The sequence below is a fragment of the Malaclemys terrapin genome, chromosome 3, assembly GCF_027887155.1.
Source record: "Malaclemys terrapin pileata isolate rMalTer1 chromosome 3, rMalTer1.hap1, whole genome shotgun sequence".
Classification (NCBI taxonomy): domain Eukaryota; kingdom Metazoa; phylum Chordata; order Testudines; family Emydidae; genus Malaclemys; species Malaclemys terrapin.
In genome coordinates this window covers 100,789,327-100,808,583 of record NC_071507.1, presented here as the reverse complement: position 1 = coordinate 100,808,583, position 19,257 = coordinate 100,789,327, and the positions used below count along the sequence as shown (strand labels likewise).

Sequence of the window (19,257 nt, the reverse complement as noted above, 5' to 3'; positions counted from 1 at the left end):
GCCTCGACCTCGGCCTCCTTACCCCTGTCCACATCTCCTCTCTTCCCTTCGAGCCGTAGCCCCGCTCCCGGCCCCACTTGGTGGGCAGTGTGCAGACATGGGTAAGGGGGGCGTGAGCCAGAAAAGTTTGGGGACCGCTTCTAACAGGTTGACTGAAACTCTCATTGTCTGGTGACCATGACTGAGCTGTCATGAATTTAACTAAGCATACCTTGCTACGTGACTGAAAACTTAGAGCTATGAAACTTGATATTTTAATCATACAATCTGTATTGTTATTCAGTAAACAACTTTAATTCAATAGAATGTTTTCTGTGACTTTACCTTGTAATGTAGTATTTTATTTATTTAATTAATTTTAAATAGCAGTTATATCGCTATCCTCAGGTGATCATAGGACTCAGACTTCCTGTGCATTTAAGCAAGGATGCATAGCCTGTAGAATGCTATGGTTTGCAATGTCTCAGAGCAATAAAGCCTAGTTTATGATGTTAGGGTAGGGCTGGTTCAGCAGCATGCCCATGTAAACATCTGCATTTACTCTGAAATGCCCTCTGTCTGAAAAATGCAAGGATAAAATGTTGTTAAATAAGAAAAGATATAACTATTATTTAACAGTTTGTAAAATTCATAGTATATACACCACTACCTCAATAAAACGCGACTCGATATAACGTGGTAAAGCAGTGCTCCGGGGGGCGGGGCTGCGCACTCCAGTGGATCAAAGCAAGTTCAATATAACGCGGTTTCACCTATAACGCGGTAAGATTTTTTGGCTCCCGAGGACAGCGTTATGTCGAGGTAGAGGTGTATCTCTTTCTGACTGCCCATCTACCTGTCCATTCATCCATATTCCCATCTCAGAGTTGTTAACATAATCATGACATTACGGAAATCATAGCTTGTAAGACTCTTGCTAAACTTCACCACTCAATCACTATGACATTTGTTGCATCATATCCCCTATCCTTCATCTGTACATTGTCTGTTTTTAGATTGTGAGCTCCTTGGGAGATGGACCTTTTCCTCATCTTGTCTGGAAAATACTTAGCACACCGTTGACAGTGTAATAATGTCTAAGGGCCTGATCCACTGAAGTCCGGGGAAGTCTTTCTGTTGACTTTAAGGGGTTTTAGCTCAGGTCCTAACTCCATGGTTGTCTTTGTATTTTGTTTTGAAATATTGTATTCCCTCCTCCTCTCCAGCTTTGTAAAATGAAATTAACCTCAAACTTTACTGATATATGATTATTTAGGAAATTGTGTCAAGGAAGACTTGTGAATTTCTTGGTATTGGTGCTTATTTAGAAACAACTAATATTTCTGCTCTGTAATATTTCAGCTGACTTGAACAACGTACGTTTCTCTGCATACCGTACAGCCATCAAAATCCGAAGATTGCAAAAAGCATTATGCTGTAAGTTTATCCTTCAAAATGAATTAATCACTCTGTACAGTACTTGTGGGAAGGAGGGTGGGCCTGATCCTAAAGACACTAACAGCAATAAAAAGAAAGAGAAAAAGGTGGGTGGTCAGATGTCTCCTTGATAGTTTGTCATTCACACCACAAAATGACATTAATTGCCCCTGGCCCATGTCACTGTTATGAATTAATAAAGTTAATGAATACAAAGGAAGGCAGCTAAGCTAACATGCTTTCTCCCCTGGTTATTTTTTGAAAAGCAAATGGGAAAAAAATTGAAAATGTGTATCGTATATACACAATCCATAGTGTGAAGTGATACTATGCAGTAGGAAATGATTCTTGTTAAGAAGCTGAGCTCTGATCATCATGTCCAATACTGGGCTATTTTATCATCTTTTATAACTGTTATACTTAACACAAAAATATTTGCCCGTATAGAACATGACTTTTATTGTGTGAACTTCAAATAGAGATGGATGTAAACTGCTCAGAGTTGGGGTGCAGGTAAAGGTCTTCATGTCTATAAGTTTACTTTAGTCCATTTTCTAACTTTATTAGATGGGTTTGTTGTAAACTTTCCTTACAAATAAAGGAAAGTTGTGAAAAACAAATACACTACTAATGGCAATAGTTTTCACTTTATATAGTGTTTTTTCTCTGAGGTATCCAGAAAGCAGGAGTACATTGCACCTGCTCCGTATTGCACAGTGTTTTGAGAAGTCCTTTTGTGTTATTTCATTATTATAGTGTGGTTTAAAGGCTTGTTTTTAAGGTTGACATGTACAGATTTGGTAGCCTTAGAAGTAGCATATCTGGGGATTCTGTTTGGTTGATTTTTAGAACTGTCCTTCTGATTCAAAACTGTCAATTGCTTCCTCATCCTCAAAACAAGATCCCAAATTCTCATCTGAGTGGCCTGCTCAGGGCTGTAGCATTCTTTGAGATTCATCCTTTCACTCAGCATTTCCCCTGAATTCTTACGAATAGTCAGTGTAAGGAAAAACAGAAAAATCCTGTTTTGGCAGTTAAGTTGGCCTTGGATTGCTGTCTGTTGCTCTTAGGGAGGTGGTTTCAGTGGAAAATGATGAGTAGTGCTTTGATTTTTGTTTTTTTGTTTTTTGTTTTTTAAATTTATGAGGGAGAAGGCTGAAGGGGAGGGGAGCTGCAGATGGGGATGAAACAGGGAGGGAAGGAAGAGGAAACTGGAGGAAAAAGGTGGATGAGGAAATGAGGAGGGGCCTGGGGGAGACACAGCTAAAGGTAAAATAAAGAATAAAAATTGAAAGGAAAAGCCACTAAATACATAGAAAAGGGAGAAAGGCAGGAATTAAAAGAGAGATTGGATAAAAACAAGCGTGGTATGGGAACCATGCCAGTGTGTGGTATTGAGGGGGTTATAGTAGTGCATGAGGGGGCCAAGACTTGGATCTGTCATAAACTTGTCAACAACTGGCTTAAAATACTGTATGACTTTTGTAGATCCTCTGATTTGAACTCAGGAATCAGTCTCTTGTATTATAAATGATAAACAACTGTCATGTGTCTACAGTACAGTAGCCTGTAGAGTATGTGGGAAGAAGTGAGAGGAAAGCAAAGCCAGCCTGACGTACAAATGGAGCAAACGATTGATTAGAACTCCTGCTTGCAGATTCACTGCTTGTGGACCGGGCTGGTCTCCCACCTCTGACAACAGAACTGCAAGGCTTGGGGTGTGTCTCACACCAGAATGCCTTCATTTCTGGATCTTTTGGAAAGAGGGGTTGCAGCAGCCATTTGAAAGGCAGTTATCAGAAGGAAGGAGAAATTAAAATGTGATAGGTGCAAAAATAATATTCAGACTGTGCTCAGTGGGTTAGTGGTAGCACTTTTATTTTTGTTCCAGCTCTCTAACCTTAGCTGCATGCCCAGGTTCCAGCTGACTGGTTAGTACAAGTCTCCACAGACCTAATGAAGTGCAAAATGACTACAAATGACTCAGCTGAAAAATGTCACTTTACAGAGTTTGTCTCTCAAAATCCAAACGCAGTGCTGACTTTCAGCCTGACCTCTGCAAAATTGAAGTGGAGATACTAACCATCCATCTTAATTCATGGTGCTTGTTTTGGAGAAGAACCGCCTTCCCTTTCCCTCCTCCCCCATTGTAAAATGGGAAGATGCATTAATAATAGTACTTAGCTCCAGGGCTTTGGAGCGGAGCTCGGAGCTGGAGTGCGGAGCAGCTCCGGAGCAGTGGAGCTGCAGGTTTTTGCCTGGAGCTGGAGCAAAGCCAGAGCACAGCTCCAAAGCCCTGCTTAGCTCTTCTATAGACCTCAAAGCACTTTCCAGAAGAGGTATAAGTATTATTACCATTTTACAGATGGGGAAACTGAGTCATTGAGAAATGAAGTTATTTTCCCAAGGTCACCAAGCTGACCAGCAACAGAGCCATGAATAGAACTCTTATCTCCTGAGTCTCATTGTGTCTTGCGTGAGAATGTAGCTATCAAGTTGAAGAAAGGAGAGACAGCCAAAGAAATCTGCTAACTTAATTGTACATGTGTTTTGGAAAATGGATTTATTTAATACAGGAGGGGAGGACTCAGGAGGCATACGGATCTCTGAGAAACACATTGCTGTTTGCACCTCAAAGCAAACTACTCGGAGGAATTTTCAGCTTCAAAACACACTTTCTTGCCTCCTTTACCCAAACTCTGTTTGCTAGCCTGATTTTATAAATGCTATCAAAAATCTATGCTATTCTTTCTGTCACTGTTTGCTTACAAATGAATACCTAACATCCAGCCAAAGGTACAGGCTGCAGTTTGATTCCTTGTGACCATAGTAATTAGAACATTTCTGTTCTTAGGATTACTACTGAGATATTCAGAGCGCCCTATTAGCATATACCCAGGGTAGCCTATATATAAAGAGAGTCAAAATGAGAAATCTATAATTCTGCTTTTGATTTGGGGTTTTTTTAGGAAGAGTATGGACATGTCTGCTGTGCCTCTTTCTCATTCACCCCTTGGACCAAGTTGTCATTTGCCTTCCATTGAAAAAAGAAAATCATTTCTCATAATTTAAATGTAGAATGTCTCTAAAGGTGTCTGAATGTAGAACACTTCAGAAAGGCTTATGTCTGGCTTATGTACTAAGGCAAAGAAAGTGTCAAATTGAATCACTACAAATAGGGTCATCCTAGATTGTAAAATGTGCCAATTTGCTGTCACAGCTGCAGAGTGTATAACTGAAAAGGCCGTTTTGAGAAGAATGCAAGGGCAAAGCTGAAGCAGGAGTGTTAATCCTACTGACACTTGATGGACTTTGACTTTACAGTGTAAATTGGTAACGCAGTAGTAGAGCTGCATAACCCAATTAATTAATACATAATTTCAGGACCCTGCTGGAATCCAGCTTTTGGGCTGCCGTTTACAATCTGTGTCCACTCAACAGAAAGATAGAATTTTAATAGTAAGAGCAGGTTAGTGGAGATAGGGCTTCCTGGGTTCTATTCCCCTGTTCTGCCACTGACTCACTATGCATCTTTGAGCAAGAAACTTAACTTCTCTGTGATATTCATCCATCTCTGAAACTAGTATAATATACTAGTAAAGTGCTTTCAGATCTTTGCATGTAATATGCTATTTCAGTGCAAAATATAATTATCAGTAGACACGTACATCAGCCAGAGACCGATCTTGTTCATTTACATGAATCTGATGGGGTACCTCACAAAATTGTCCCCCTAACTTATTTGCTGTTGTGGCGTTTAAAAAGTTGACCTTTTGAGAAGAGAGAATTTTTTTCTTTTAATAGTAAGCAGGCAGAATAATAATTTTTTTCATTCTAGTCTATTCTTTGGAAGGTAGATTCTGCCATAAATTGATTTTTGTAGTAAATAAAGAACAGTTTATCATCTGCAAAAGGTTACATGAGGACATGCACTTTCTCTCTCATATGTTATGTGGGGTGGATGCCAGGGCTGGATTAACCCATCACTGGGCCTTAGACAAACATACTGGGACCTTACCTTTTAATGACTCAAAACATAAGTGGAAAGAAGGGGAAAAATACACTTCAGTGATGTTCCTTCAATGTGCCATTGCAGTAAATTCCCATCCCATCCTGTTTGGGTAAGGAAACTGCTTCCTTCCCCGTGTCATCCTCTCTCCTTGGCTCTGTCGGGAATGGCGAAGTGAATCCAGCCGTGGGGAAAGATGATCTCTGTCCATTCATCCACTGGTGTAGATTTGCACGTGAACTGAAAGAACTTCACTCACATGAGTGAGTGGTGTTGTGACCTGGTCCACCAGTCTATAGAATTCAGTATACTGTCTCTGACAGAGGACAGTACCTAATGCTTTGCATGATTACCTCCTATGTCCAGATTCAGCTAGCCAGATGAGCAGTGCTGTACATTGGGATAGGGTAAATTCCTTCTTGCCTCCACAAGCAATTAGTCTTACCCAAGACATTATTACACTTGCATTGATTTATTAGTTTAATTTACATAACTATAAAATATTTCCATTAAGTGCTCTAACTCTACTGCCCTTAAAGTGTGTTCAGTTCTTTCATGTATTGTGAGGTATAAAGCTAAAAGCTGAATTCCTCCAGTATCTTAAGCACTGCTGTTAATAAAGATCTTCATAAGCATAACACGTCAAGTCCTACAGTCAACAGAGTAGCTCCATTATTTTCTTGCACAGAGGTTTTCATTGCAAAGGCCACTGTGGTAGGAACATCCAGTTCCAGACACCATTACTTCCATTTTAGCATTCAAAAGGGGTGGGAAGTTCCCATTGCGTTAATGAAATAAACTAACAAGGATGAAGACATTCTATTTTAATACTGGGGAAGCTGCAGTTACCAACATGGAAAGAATAATAAAACAATGTATAATGACACCAGTTACGACAATCTTACAATTCTGAGTTCTCTCCTGTATTTCACACACACTGGATGTGAAAAAAATGACATACTCTTCAACCTGCTTGGACTTGGTATGTTTGAAGATTAATAGTACTTCATATTCTTGCTTCTGACTCCCCAAAATATGAAATAAAAGATTTATTGTACTGTGTATGTTTCAATCTTTGAATGTTAATTTTCTTGTGTGCCATTTTGAGTGTATTTCACTCATTCCAACTATTGTATAATGTTACCCTGATACTGCAAGGGATAGTAGCTTCCATGCCAACAAATGGTTTGCTATAGTTAAGAGTCCTCCCCTATCCAGCCTGTGCATGTGTAGTGTTTTTTTTCCAAGCCTGAGATATTTGACAATAACTTCTCCTTCAAAAAAAACCTATATGGATCAGTGCTGTAAAGTCAGAGTACAATATGCATGTGTTTGGAAAGGGAAAGGCAAGGAATGTACAGGAAATCTTTTATTGCCTTATTCTCATTTTTACAAAGATGTGTAGGAAAATGGATTGGACAAAATCGGAATAGGGAAAGTAGGCTTCTTTAAACAATGTATATCCTTCTGTGTAGTACAAGAAAACATTGAGGTTCAACTGAATTACTCATAGGCAGAAGAAAGAAAGATAGCTAGCCATCTAGTAACATTTTAGTTTTTGCCATTGTGGTGTCTGTTTTCTGTGTATCTCATTTTACAGGCCATGCTGAACCAATCTGACGCTGCATCCCCTGCTGCACAAAGACTTAGGCCCTCCTGGGGTCCTTATTTTATACTGATATACAGCAATTTATAACTCATCCTAAAATTGTCAAGACTTATTTCCATTGAGAAATGACATCTATAGTGTTAATGCACTACTAACTCTGCCCACAAAGAAACAGTTTTGAATGATGGAGTTTGAAATTCATGCTATAGATACTTACTATGGGAAAAGATGCCAGGAAACTGCCACTACTTCTTGCTAAAATTCCAACTTGTGTAGTTAAAGATGTCACTGAGAATTATGAAACCATTTGGCTTTTATGGTCCTTTCTTCCTTTTAGACAAAGATATGCCTCTTTTCATTACATAAAGTGACTTGGAAGAATTCAATAAAAGCCTTCTTTTCTTTCTCATCATCCAGCTGATAATTAGATTTTCATGATCACTATTACATTTGAGTGTGCTTTTTGGTATCAGCACTCCTTGTTATCCATCAGAAATTCATAGCAGAAGTGTGTTCTTTTATGGAGGGAGCCTGAAGATTTTGCATGACTATGCATGTTATCACCTTGACTAATAGGATAAAAATATAAGTTGAAAATTACATATTTTTCTGGAAAATTACATCAAGCTGCTTCCCCTTAGTTTCATTTAAATCTTCATAATTCTGCATCTGCTATTCAGTTAATCAGTCCTCATTGCATCCCTAATGCACATTACTGTCAAATATTACTATCAAAGAATTTGCACAGTTTTACACTACTAGAGCCCTTCAATGCTAGTTTGACACCTTAGCAGTCAAGGCCAGATTCTGCCTTCTGAGCTGTGCAGAAGATTCTCAGTAAAGTGAGTGGAATCCCATCTGAATTCTGCAGCTGAAGGCAGAATTCTCTGATCATACAATTCTCATAAGCTGTTTTTAAACAATATGCTGAGTCGCGTAATGTTTTTGTTGTTTGCTTGTAAGATTAAAAACCCCAAATTAACCCAGAAAACAAACAAGAAACAAAAACAGCCAAAGCTGTAGCTTCCTGCTTAATAGGAGTGCTTCACCAGTGTTAATACATCTAAGCCACTGCTTCAGCTAACCTGCCTTAATTAATGCTATAATGACATGAGGATTCAGGAGGCAAACACTGAATCCAGTGATGAGGCATCATTATTATTTGTTTTGTTTTTTATTATGTTATTAGTGGACCTGTTGGATTTGAACAGAACAAATGAAGTTTTCAAAGAGCACAAGTTGAGCCAAAATGACCAGCTCCTCGGTGTCCAGGATGTGATCAGTTGTCTCACTACTACTTACACTGGACTTGAAGAGAAGCACAAGGACATGGTGAATGTTCCTCTCTGTGTAGATATGTGTCTCAACTGGCTGCTCAACGTGTATGATACGTAAGTAATGAGTTCTTACTTACAGCATGTAGCTCATTGTTTCAATGTAGTATACACAAAATGTATATCATGTGTACAGTGAGTTCAGTGGGGTTGTACTTGACATGATGTGTGTAAAAAAGAAAATACTAGAGCATAGCACTCTAGATTTGTCTACCTTTTTTTTTATGACAAGTTTCAGAGTAACAGCCGTGTTAGTCTGTATCCGCAAAAAGAAGAACAGGAGTACTTGTGGCACCTTAGAGACTAACAAATTTATTAGAGCATAAGCTTTCGTGGACTACAGCCCACTTCTTCGGATGCATCCGAAGAAGTGGGCTGTAGTCCACGAAAGCTTATGCTCTAATAAATTTGTTAGTCTCTAAGGTGCCACAAGTACTCCTGTTCTTCTTTTTTTTTATGATTTTCTTTTTGGGAAGGGTGGTGTGGTGAGAGAGAAGCTATGATAGCAAAACTTTAATACTTCAGTGAAAAACAAGCATTTGTTCCTATTGATAAAGCTTCTGTCTGAGTCATTGGTGTCACTATGAGTTTGTTTGATTCACTGGTGATACTATGGGTACTTAAAATGGTCTGTTTCTTATCCCACCTACTCAAAAGCCCTGGAATACAAGCATATATATGTATGTGTGTGTGTGTAATATAGCTACATATGCTACCCTAGAAGCATAAAAAGGTTGAAGGAGGTGTGTCCTTCATTTGGCAATTTGTGCTACTGTGCTGGTTGCAGAACCAGAGAAGCACTGAGAACTCTGCAACCTGCATAGCATCTATTCCAAATTTAAAGGTAACAAATGGCCAGAATTACAAAGCAACTGTCAAAAAACTTGATGACTGCCATCCAACACAAAAACAAAAAGGAAACCAGCTACAACTCCATAACCAACTGAATACTGCCTCCTGCAGAAACCAAGATATTGGACACTGGACAACATGGACACTGAACAACACCCTAACAACATCAACCTATCAAGACTACCCCTAACCACAGGGGTGGGCAAACTACCGCCCATGGGCCACTTCCCACCCATCAGACATTTTTATCCGGCCCTCGAGCTCCCACCGGGGATTGGGGTCGGGGGCTTGCTCCGCTCTGCCCGCCTGGTGCTCCTGCCAGGGAGTGGGGTCAGGGGCTTGCCCCACCCAGCGCTCCCCAGCCCCGACTCATAATTCCCTGATGAGCACCATCTTCTGGCACGCAGAGCCACACTGCGCAGGCGTTACCTCACCACACAGTTTCCAGGATTGGAAACCCACCCCTACGCATCAGCGTGCCCGATCTCCTCATGGTCTCTTCCGGCCCTACTCTCGGGAGCCTTGAAGCCACCCAAGGGCTGCACTCATCCCAGCTAGGGTGCCTCCACCCGTTGTGGTGCCTGGTACGGCTGCCTTGGTGTCACTGCCAGCAGAGTTCCTGTAGAGCCGCCCCCCTGTCCTTCTCCACGCCCTCTGACCCTCCCCGCACCACACCCCATGTGTCCTCCCTTCGCCGCCACCCCCCCTCGGTAACATCCCTTATAGAGCCCTCCCATGCTACACAACATAGAGTACCCCTCCCTCACTACCATACAATTTCCATACCCAGATGCAGTCCTCAGACCAAAAAGTTTGCCCACCCTGCCTAACCAGAACTGAAGTATCTGAACTCTCCAATGGACTGATTCTGCCCAGCCACAGAACCTGATAACATATTAATGAAGAGAACTAAAAGAATTCTTCTGCCGATTCCTCCTTAAGGAATTATTTCACAACAAAGATGACACCATCTACAACTACCACATCCCCACTGACAGAAATAAGAATCATCTGATTCCCAGAGAACAAAACCACACATTGGATCATAACATCAAATGCCTCAGGGGAAAAAAAATTGCCTGTGAAATCTCAACGGACACTACATCCACCACAATCTCTCTACCACTGAGGGGATAGCTACACAGTCCCTGAAATCCAACCACCAGATTGTGGTCAAACCTGAAGACAAAAGGGGCACGAGTGTAGTCCTTAATTGTGATGACTGTGTCAACGAGGCCAAAGACAACTCTCTCACCTCCTACTATGGAATTTAAAGATACCATCAAATCCTTCCCCAAAAACTCTTAAGAAAACTCTACAACCATATACCCTCACAAACCCATCCCAGGGACCTTCTACGTGCTTCTCAGGATGCACAAACAAGGGAACCCAGGCAGACCCATCATGACACTCCGACCAAAGAAGTATCAGGACTCATAGAAACCACCCTTAAACTACTCTCTCGACAAAGGGGCAGCTTCCTCCAAGTCGCTACCAATTTACTCCAGAAACTTCATGATGTTAACATTCTCCCTCAGAACACCATCCTTGCCATGACTATCACTTCCCTATACACCAATATCCCTCACTATGACTGCATCACTGCCTGCCTCAAACACACACAAGATAATGCACAATGCTCAGAAATCCAGCCAAAACACATCACCAAACTCATCCATTTCATTCACAACCACTTCATGTTTAATAACACTTTACAGCCATGTGTACTAGGATGGCTCCCCAATTTGTCAACCTCATTATGGGCCACCTTGAGGAAGAATCTCTAGAAAAATGTACCACGAAACCAATGATACATAGATAATATTTTCATCCCCTGGACACATGAATTAAACTCCCTCAGGGACTTGCACCATAACTTCAACAACCACCACCCATCCATCAAAATCTCTTTAGACCACTCCCACATCAGCATCAACTGGACACCATGGCATGGTCCGCTTAAAAATGCTGCAAACGATAATATACAAGGAACCCACCTTTCATCACATTTACCTCCTCAGATCCAGCAACCATTCCAGACGCACCAAGAAATATGTTCTCTACAGCCAGGCACTCAGATACCACAGAATTTGCTTCAAGGAGAAAGCCCATTATACATACCTAACACACTTAAAACCTCCTTCACCAAACAAAGATGCTGCACCAGAAGAGTAGATTACATCATGGAAAGGGCCACCCAAATACCCCAGGAGAACTCATTTCACTGTAGGAAAAAAGAAACCCACTGATCGCACTCCCCATAATTGTCACCTCCCACTCCACGCTGGAACCCATACGGGTATCATCAATCAATTACAACACACGTTTCATGGGGACAATATCCCGAAAGAAATCGTTCAGGAAGCCCCTCTTCTGGTCTTTAGACAATCCAAATCTCCCCACTCCCCAAACCTTGCCAAGCTCATCATCAGAAGCAAACTCCCCATAAACCAGGATACACCAACTCAGAGTGGCACCAGATCCTGCCAGAACAACAGATGCAAAACCTGTAGGTATCTCTCTACAATGATCAGTATACTCCACGACACACCTTTCAGATTCATGGGTCTTACACATGCTTATCCTAAACGTGGTGTACCTCATTCAGTGCATCAAATGCCCCAATAGCAACTAAGTGGGTGAAACGAGACAATCACTAAGTTCTTGAATGAACTCTCATAGGAAAATGATAAAAGACAAAAACACCATAGCAACCATGGGTGAACACTTTTCACAAAGTGATCACTCTATTCAATACTTGTCCTCAAGGGAAACTTGCAAAACACCTTCAAAAGGCAAGTCTGGGAACTTAAATTCATAACTCTGCTAGACATCAAAAGCTATGGCCTTCACCAGGGTTTTATGGCTTATTACAACAATTTGTAACATGCCACACTGCCTTCTACCCTTAATTGCCCACTTCAAACCCTTTATGAGTAGCACTATTGCCCATTTCATTTCAAGTGACTGCCTACCATATGTTATCCCTTCTTCTTAACAATCTCATCTCAACTTGTGTTTAGCTCAGACACTCTGCTTCCTTCCCCAACCTGAAGAAGAATTCTGGGTAGCTCGAAAGCTTGTACCTTCCACCAATAGAAGTTGGTCTGATAGATATTACCTCACTCACCTTGTGTCTCAGAATTTTTTTAATCAGTTACTCTATCTAAATAACTCCACAATTCTAGGGCTACAACAGGGAACATCTGTTATTTATTTATTGTATAATGAGTTATGTATCTGTAGGTTTATCAGAATCTGAGTCTCATTTTTTTTTATAATTTGATTATTTTTAACCACTTTTTGAATTATCATCATTTTAATGTTCACAATTGCAGAAAATTCAGGGGAGAGGGGTCAGACCATAATTATTTTTAACAGAGTTGTAAATACGTGCTTTATGCAGCCTTCATTACAACACGTTTTATACACAGTAAGATGGGACTCTAAGTTCTTAAGTAGCAGTTTCTCACTTTGTCTATCTGTAAATTTTGCTTCTTATTAATGGAAATATTTTTCTACGGTTTGTGTTTATACAGTGAAATATTTACTCTCCCTTAAATCAAATTCTTCCAAGCTTATATTTCTGTCACAGCCTTGGTTGAGCTCCCCCTGTTGCACACTCACCTGTTTGGATCCTAACACTGATCCCATGTGTTTCTCATTCAGCGCACTGAGTCTGAGCAGCATCCAGACCGCGTCTCTGGCTCTAGCCTCTCAGGCTCACTCCCAGGGTGCAGACTCCCTGTCCTAGTACCCCTTCTCAGAAGTGGAGCCCCGTGATTTAGCTGCCCTAGGCCCCAAGACCAATGCTGAACCCTAAGCCTCCCCAGTAGGTTAAGCACACCCTTTCCCAGAGCTCCACCCTCGTGGGTACACATTTAATCCTCCAGGGGCATATGCCATAGGGACATATGCCAGTTTTAGCAGGGAGCCCAGAGACTTTGCAAAGTATGTTCTTACACGCTCGCTCACTCACTCATTCACTCACGCACTCCATTCATAGAGAAAGCAAGGATCCATACAAAAATAACAAAATCTGCCCACAAAATCCCTCCTTCCAGTGTCCTGAGTGCTCATTGGGTGGTTTGTTCAGTGGTTTCAGACCCTCCTCTCCTCCTGATTAGCTTTCAGGTCCATTCTCTCAGCCCCTGTAACACTCTCCCTCTAGCTTGTTCAGATCTGATGATCAAAAGGTTCCTTCTAGCTTGGAAAGTACGTCTCTGTGTTCCAGACAGAGTTTGAATTTTTTGAAGTCAGTTCCAACACATTATTTCTTTGTTGCTTTTTTGCTGCTGCAACATTTCCACTTCTCCAACCCTCCTCCCTGCAGATAAACTGGACAGAAAACCAGTTTCCTGCAGCTTGGCCAAATTTCACTGTATTGCCAGGCAGAGTCATTCCATGTAAATGACTGCTTTGATTGTCCTGTAGCTGTTTCCAGATAGGGTATGTGATATCTGATATGATCCCTGTCAGCGCATGGCTGATTTTAATACACACTGTAGGTTAATTTGTAGATTTCATAAAATCAGTCAGAATTCATATGTTGTACATAGACATTCCCCAAGTCATCACATATCTCTTACCACTTCAAGATGAAGAGAGCAGAGGCATCTCCCAAGTACTCCAGGGAGGTTCTTGTCTCCCCGCAACCCCACATACATTGCAAGATAGAGCATCTGCTGTTACATCTTATTGATTTAAACTTCATACAGTAAAACAGTCCCAAAATCACCCCAATATACAGTTTTCATTAAAGCATTACTAATCAGTTTCTATGTACGTCGTTACAGATCTTCTCCTTCATGATCCCCCAGGAAGGGGTACATATGGGGGGCACATAAACTCTCCCCATATGCTCTTGTCACCCAAATATTTATGATTAGTTGGGGTGGGCCCAGAAGGTTTTCCCCCCTCCCCCCAGCAGAGTGGGCCTCTGAGAGATGAGGGATTCCCATCTTCCCCAGTGCCAAGTTCCCTTCTTCCAACCTACTGAGGAGAATTTCCTCCCTCACCCCTCTTAGGTTCATTTACATTTTGATTGACCAACCAGCAGTTATAAATTAGGGAGGGACTTTACCTACCATGTATTTATCTTGTGAAGCTCTTAGGGGAAGGGGAGCCACAGAAGGGTCTGAAACCTGTGCCCTAAGATAACGAATGTGACTGTTACCAGTCTAGGTGCAATAATGGTCTTTCTGAGTGCACCTCCTCAAACTTCAAGCCTCAGGCCTTTTCCTCTCCTGGGGTGGCATCCACTGTTTGCCCAGCCTCAGATCAGGTCTTTGGTTGCAGCCCGATGGGTACCACAGGCCAAGATTATGCTGACAACGCTGCCTTGCTTGTGGAGAAATAAGAGAATTTCAGTCCTGCCTTCCAAGGTCTCTTAAGACACCACCCACACCATGGGGTTTCTCTTTGGGAGCCTGTGACAGCATACGTTTGCAGTAAGAGACAGCTTCTTCAAAACAAAGCATGATTTATTTTGCCCAAAAGATACACAGTACTTAGGTCTCTGTAATTTTAAATCCACTTCTCTATGTACATGTTCTCTTACCTAAGTTTAACCTTTCTATTCATCACTGGGGCAAGTCTGGCTTATTCTCCATCTCTGAGCTGGGAGAAAAAACCCAGGCTCCTTGCAGCCTTCTCTTGTCTCTGAGGGTATTTGTACACTGCAATTAGACACCTGTGGCTGGCCTGTGAGGGCTGACTCAGCCTCACAAGGCTTGGGCTTAAGGGGGCTGTTTAATTGCGATACAGACATTTGGGCTCAGGCTTGAGCCTGGGCTCTAGGACTCTGCAAAGTGGAATAATCCCACAGCTCCAGAGTCATCCGTAGGATATCCTAGCCTGGATGGACCCAGCTAGGTAACTTCTCCCCTCAACTGATGGCCCAGCCATTGTTATTTTTACTCCCTTGAAGCTGGGTATCTGGCTATCTTATCATGACACTAGTTGACTTTCCTTCTGGGCCTCTCATCAGCCTCTTAACAGCTTACCTTCGATTTAACTCTATGCATTCAGGCAGGCAGCAATACACAATTGAACAGGGAAACTGAGACACACACACAATAGTCATAAGAAACAGTGCAGACATTTTTTCCAGTTCATCACAAATGTATCAGTGGAAAACAGAGAGGGGGACAGGTTCAGATACATTCCTTGACTTGGAAGCTGTTGCATGCTTAGTATCAGAAAATGGATAGTGTCAAAGGAGAATATTAGCTTCTGATTCCTACATATTTATCATTGGAACATTATTTGGTTATTGTGTTGAAAGTGTTGATATGATGTCTGAAACTAAACTCTTTAGACTGATTAAAGAAGTCTTAGGGTACAAATATGAAAAATATTAATTTATTACTCTCAGAGTTAGAGAGTAAATATTCTCTCTCTCTTTCCATCTTCACCCCCTCACTCTCCACCCCCAAAAATATTAAAGATTGGGAAATCATTTTAAATTGCCATTTTTGAAATGTCCTTTGGAAAGGAAATAATTTGTCTCCTGACATTTCCTTTGTTTATTGCATTGGTGTTATACGTATACAGTGTTTCAAATCATTAAACTTCCTCCAAAAGCATCTGTTTGTCATCTGCTATCAACCTGAGATTTAATTAGTGGTTTGCAGATTGAACAACTTCCCAGTTTGTAATAAAGCTCACTTACTGATGTATGTGGCCATTTAAAAAGCAATTTATTTTTAGAGATAGTTGACAACAATGAAGTCTGTTGTGTTTGGTATTTTCTGACACATGGAGAATTATTAATTCTTCAAGCTAGATAGAAAAAAGAAGCGGACTCCCTGCAACCTTTACATTCTCAAGGACCAAAAGGTTATTTTGTTGATTAGCATCGGCCCGTAAATATGTTTCAGCCTTAAACTTGATTCCTTAAGATAATTTTGGCTAGTCCAGAACACCTTTAAAAATACAGTATTGAAAATATAACTTGTAGGTACAATGTGAGATAGTCTTAAATGTCTTATTGAGGGAAGATAAGTGTGTGTGTGAGAAGTCAAATACTTTGTATGGATTTTTTAATAAATCTCACAGGTAGATTATTACACTAGGACACTTCCATAAATTTAATTAATCTGAAAGACATGTAAATAAATAGATTTTCTCTTATGGTTATCATATATTGTCCAATCTTAGGAAATGTGTGTGTCACTTATATGGAAATGGACTAATAAGCTATAGAACCCCCTGAAGCAGTTGCTTCACATGTGTTAAGGGTACACAATACCTGGCGTATAGTATGTTCCCTATGGTGGTCAATGACCCCTAAATGAATCACATAGTATCCATAAGGAAACTTGTATGGATTTTCTGCTGGTTTTGTAACTACTTTATCAGGTTGTTGTATTTTGGAGGGAAATTTAATCTTTTCAAATGTCTAGGTCTCCTAAAGTGAGCGGTCCTTTCTGTATGAATGCCTGTTTGAAAGGCTGGGTGTGCTTTTTTCTTGCATTCTGTATGTCCAGTTGTCTGGTTGTGTATGCTAGGTAATGTTCTATACCCAAGCTTTTCTGTAAGACTCAAAGTTGTTCTCCTAGAGCCACCTCATTATCTTTCTTTTGTAGTTCGCTCTTCCTATAAAGAATCGTGGCTTTGTTGTAAAATTATTAGTGACCCATTCATAGATGTTGTATTTACTGTAATTTTTTATCTTGTCCCATTTTTTTTTTACTTGAAATTAGGTCAAATGGCAGTGAATTCCAGTCTTCCTGCTGGCTCACATATTGTGCTCTTTTAATCAAGAACTGGCAACTTTACCCCAACATATCTTATAGTGGTTTTATGGACTCTTTTCCATTAGGATCCCACAGTGATGTAACAAAAAATCATGACTTTGAGTTGCTACAGTGATAGGTGCACAATAAATTACATTGCCTTGTCCATGTAATTTTTACGATGATGCATCTGAGTTGTGTCATACCAAATGTCATTAGATCAATATAGTGACATTGGACTCGGGAGTGTTTGGTTCAAATTATAGGTCAGGCTGGTAGTATTGCACCTTATTAAGATTATCCACTTCTCATTATACAACCCTGTTTTCAGCTGTTTATAACTTTGTCAAAACTTTAACTATTTGGGCTAAAATTTTCCATGCTAAGTGTGAATTTTTTTGAAAATAACAGTGAAAATGGTTCAGCTGTTTCTCAGAAAATGAGGCTAGGGAAAAATGCATTGTTTTGCCCAGGCTAAAAAATTCTGGTGACCTTTTCTATGAAAAGCTCTATCATTTCCATGCTTTGGAACAGGGAGGTGATGAGGAGAGGTGTGGCCTTGGTGTTAGGGATGTTTGTTTTCCTCTTCCTGTAAAAATACACCCAAAAATGGCCAATTTATAGGCCTTTGCAAAATTGCATTTTGCACATGCTCAGTGCAGACTTTTTATATTTTAACAGCTAAATTCCCCGAAGATGCTCAGTGTACTGGGCATTCTTCATCCTAGGCTGAGCGGGACCTAACCTGTAGTTGCAGCTCTGGGCTAATATGTGCTGTGTCAGATCCAGGTCCCGGTAGCATAGAGGAGGAAGCTGCCTGATTCAAATGCAGAGGAGGAAGAGAGGTTCTTTCTCCCTCTGCATTCAAATCAGGCAGCTTCCTCTTCCAGCCTGTCTGTGAGAGGCTCTGTGAGTAGATTAAGGCAATGAGCACGTTGGGGTTTGGAAGGAGTAGATTGAGACAAGGAGCCCGGATAGGGGGACTAGGATTGGAGGCTGGCAAGACAAAGGGAGAGAGAAACTGGTCTTGGGGATTTGGGTTGGCAGAGATTAAGATTAACAGCAGGAAGGAAGATTAGGACTGGTTGGTCAAGGGGACCGGGATCTAGGGAGGAAAATGTGCTGTATGGGAATGTGAGCCAATAGGTGGCGAGGAGACTGAGACTGGATGAGGAGCCAAGAGAAACATTTGATCTGGCTGGGCAAAGAGGCTGGGACAGAGAACCAGTAGGGCAGGAGGGAAGGAATTGATAGGGAAGGAAAGATAGGTCTGACAAGGAGCTGGGATATAGGGGGAAGAACTAGCATTGGTTAGCAACAGAGGTAAGGACAAGGAATCAGGGGTGGATGGGGGATTCTGAAATTGGACTAGGAGCCTGGGATGAGAGATTGAGACTGGAACTAGTCCAGAATTTTTTGACAACATTTTTTGAAGTAGAAAGTGACAATTTATCAAAATAAGAACTGTTCACGGGAAAGGAAAGGATCAGCTTTGACAAATTTCCAATTTGTTTCACTTTCTGTTTCAAAACAAGGCGTTGTTTTCAAATAAACAAACAAAAAAAGTGTGAGTAGTGTGTGTTGCTTTAACACCTCCTCTCATGCACACCATGTCAAAAATGAAGGAAAAGCATGTGCATATTTTTCAGTCTTGGAAGGGTCATTAGTAAAGGCAAAAATCAGCAAGTCCTTAATTAGTGCAGTTTTTGCAATGAGCTTTTGAATTTTCTTAATTATGGTGCTTTCTCTCCATTTCCTGATTTCATCACATTAGTATCAATTATGAACTGCATTTTGCTTATGGGTTTAAAATTGTATCATTTGGAACCCCGTGTGTATCCTGATATTTTTTTTAAATGTCAGACAGCATGAGTCTCAAGTCATATTGCAAACGGCTCCACATTCTCTAATTAGCATATACATTCAGCTGTTTATGTACTGGTGCACCTATACACCAAAATGTTTTAAAAAGAGAGATTAATGGGTGAAAAACATTAATGAATCTGTACAGTATCAGAGCTCGGCTTCATTTTACAGATCCCGTCTCTCACTGTGCAGTGTGCTTCCCAGCTGTCTGCTGGTGTGTACTTTTTGTTGTGTAAATCACAGTTAGCAAATAATGCTATGATTTTTATAGTGCTAAATTTCATCATTTTGGGGGTAATGTGAAATGTTAAGACGACGCGTACCCAAGTTGAGGAGTTTTTGTGAAGTAGAATTCCCTTAATGTGATTATCAGTTCTAAAGACCTGAAGTATCTTGTTTAAAGAATTTAGGTATAGTTTGTATAACTTGCCA

General features: G+C 40.8%; 1 protein-coding gene across 5 annotated transcripts in view; it reads left to right on the top strand.

Moving 5' to 3' along the window:
* UTRN (utrophin) overlaps positions 1-19,257 on the top strand; it is a 565,558-nt gene that overhangs the window by 463,918 nt on the left and 82,383 nt on the right. For all 5 annotated transcript variants that reach the window (XM_054021668.1, XM_054021666.1, XM_054021667.1 and 2 more), the window contains 2 exons: positions 1,342-1,416; positions 8,224-8,425. In XM_054021668.1, the coding sequence (XP_053877643.1) occupies positions 1,342-1,416; positions 8,224-8,425 (277 nt within the window). The remainder of the gene's footprint in view (positions 1-1,341; positions 1,417-8,223; positions 8,426-19,257) is intronic.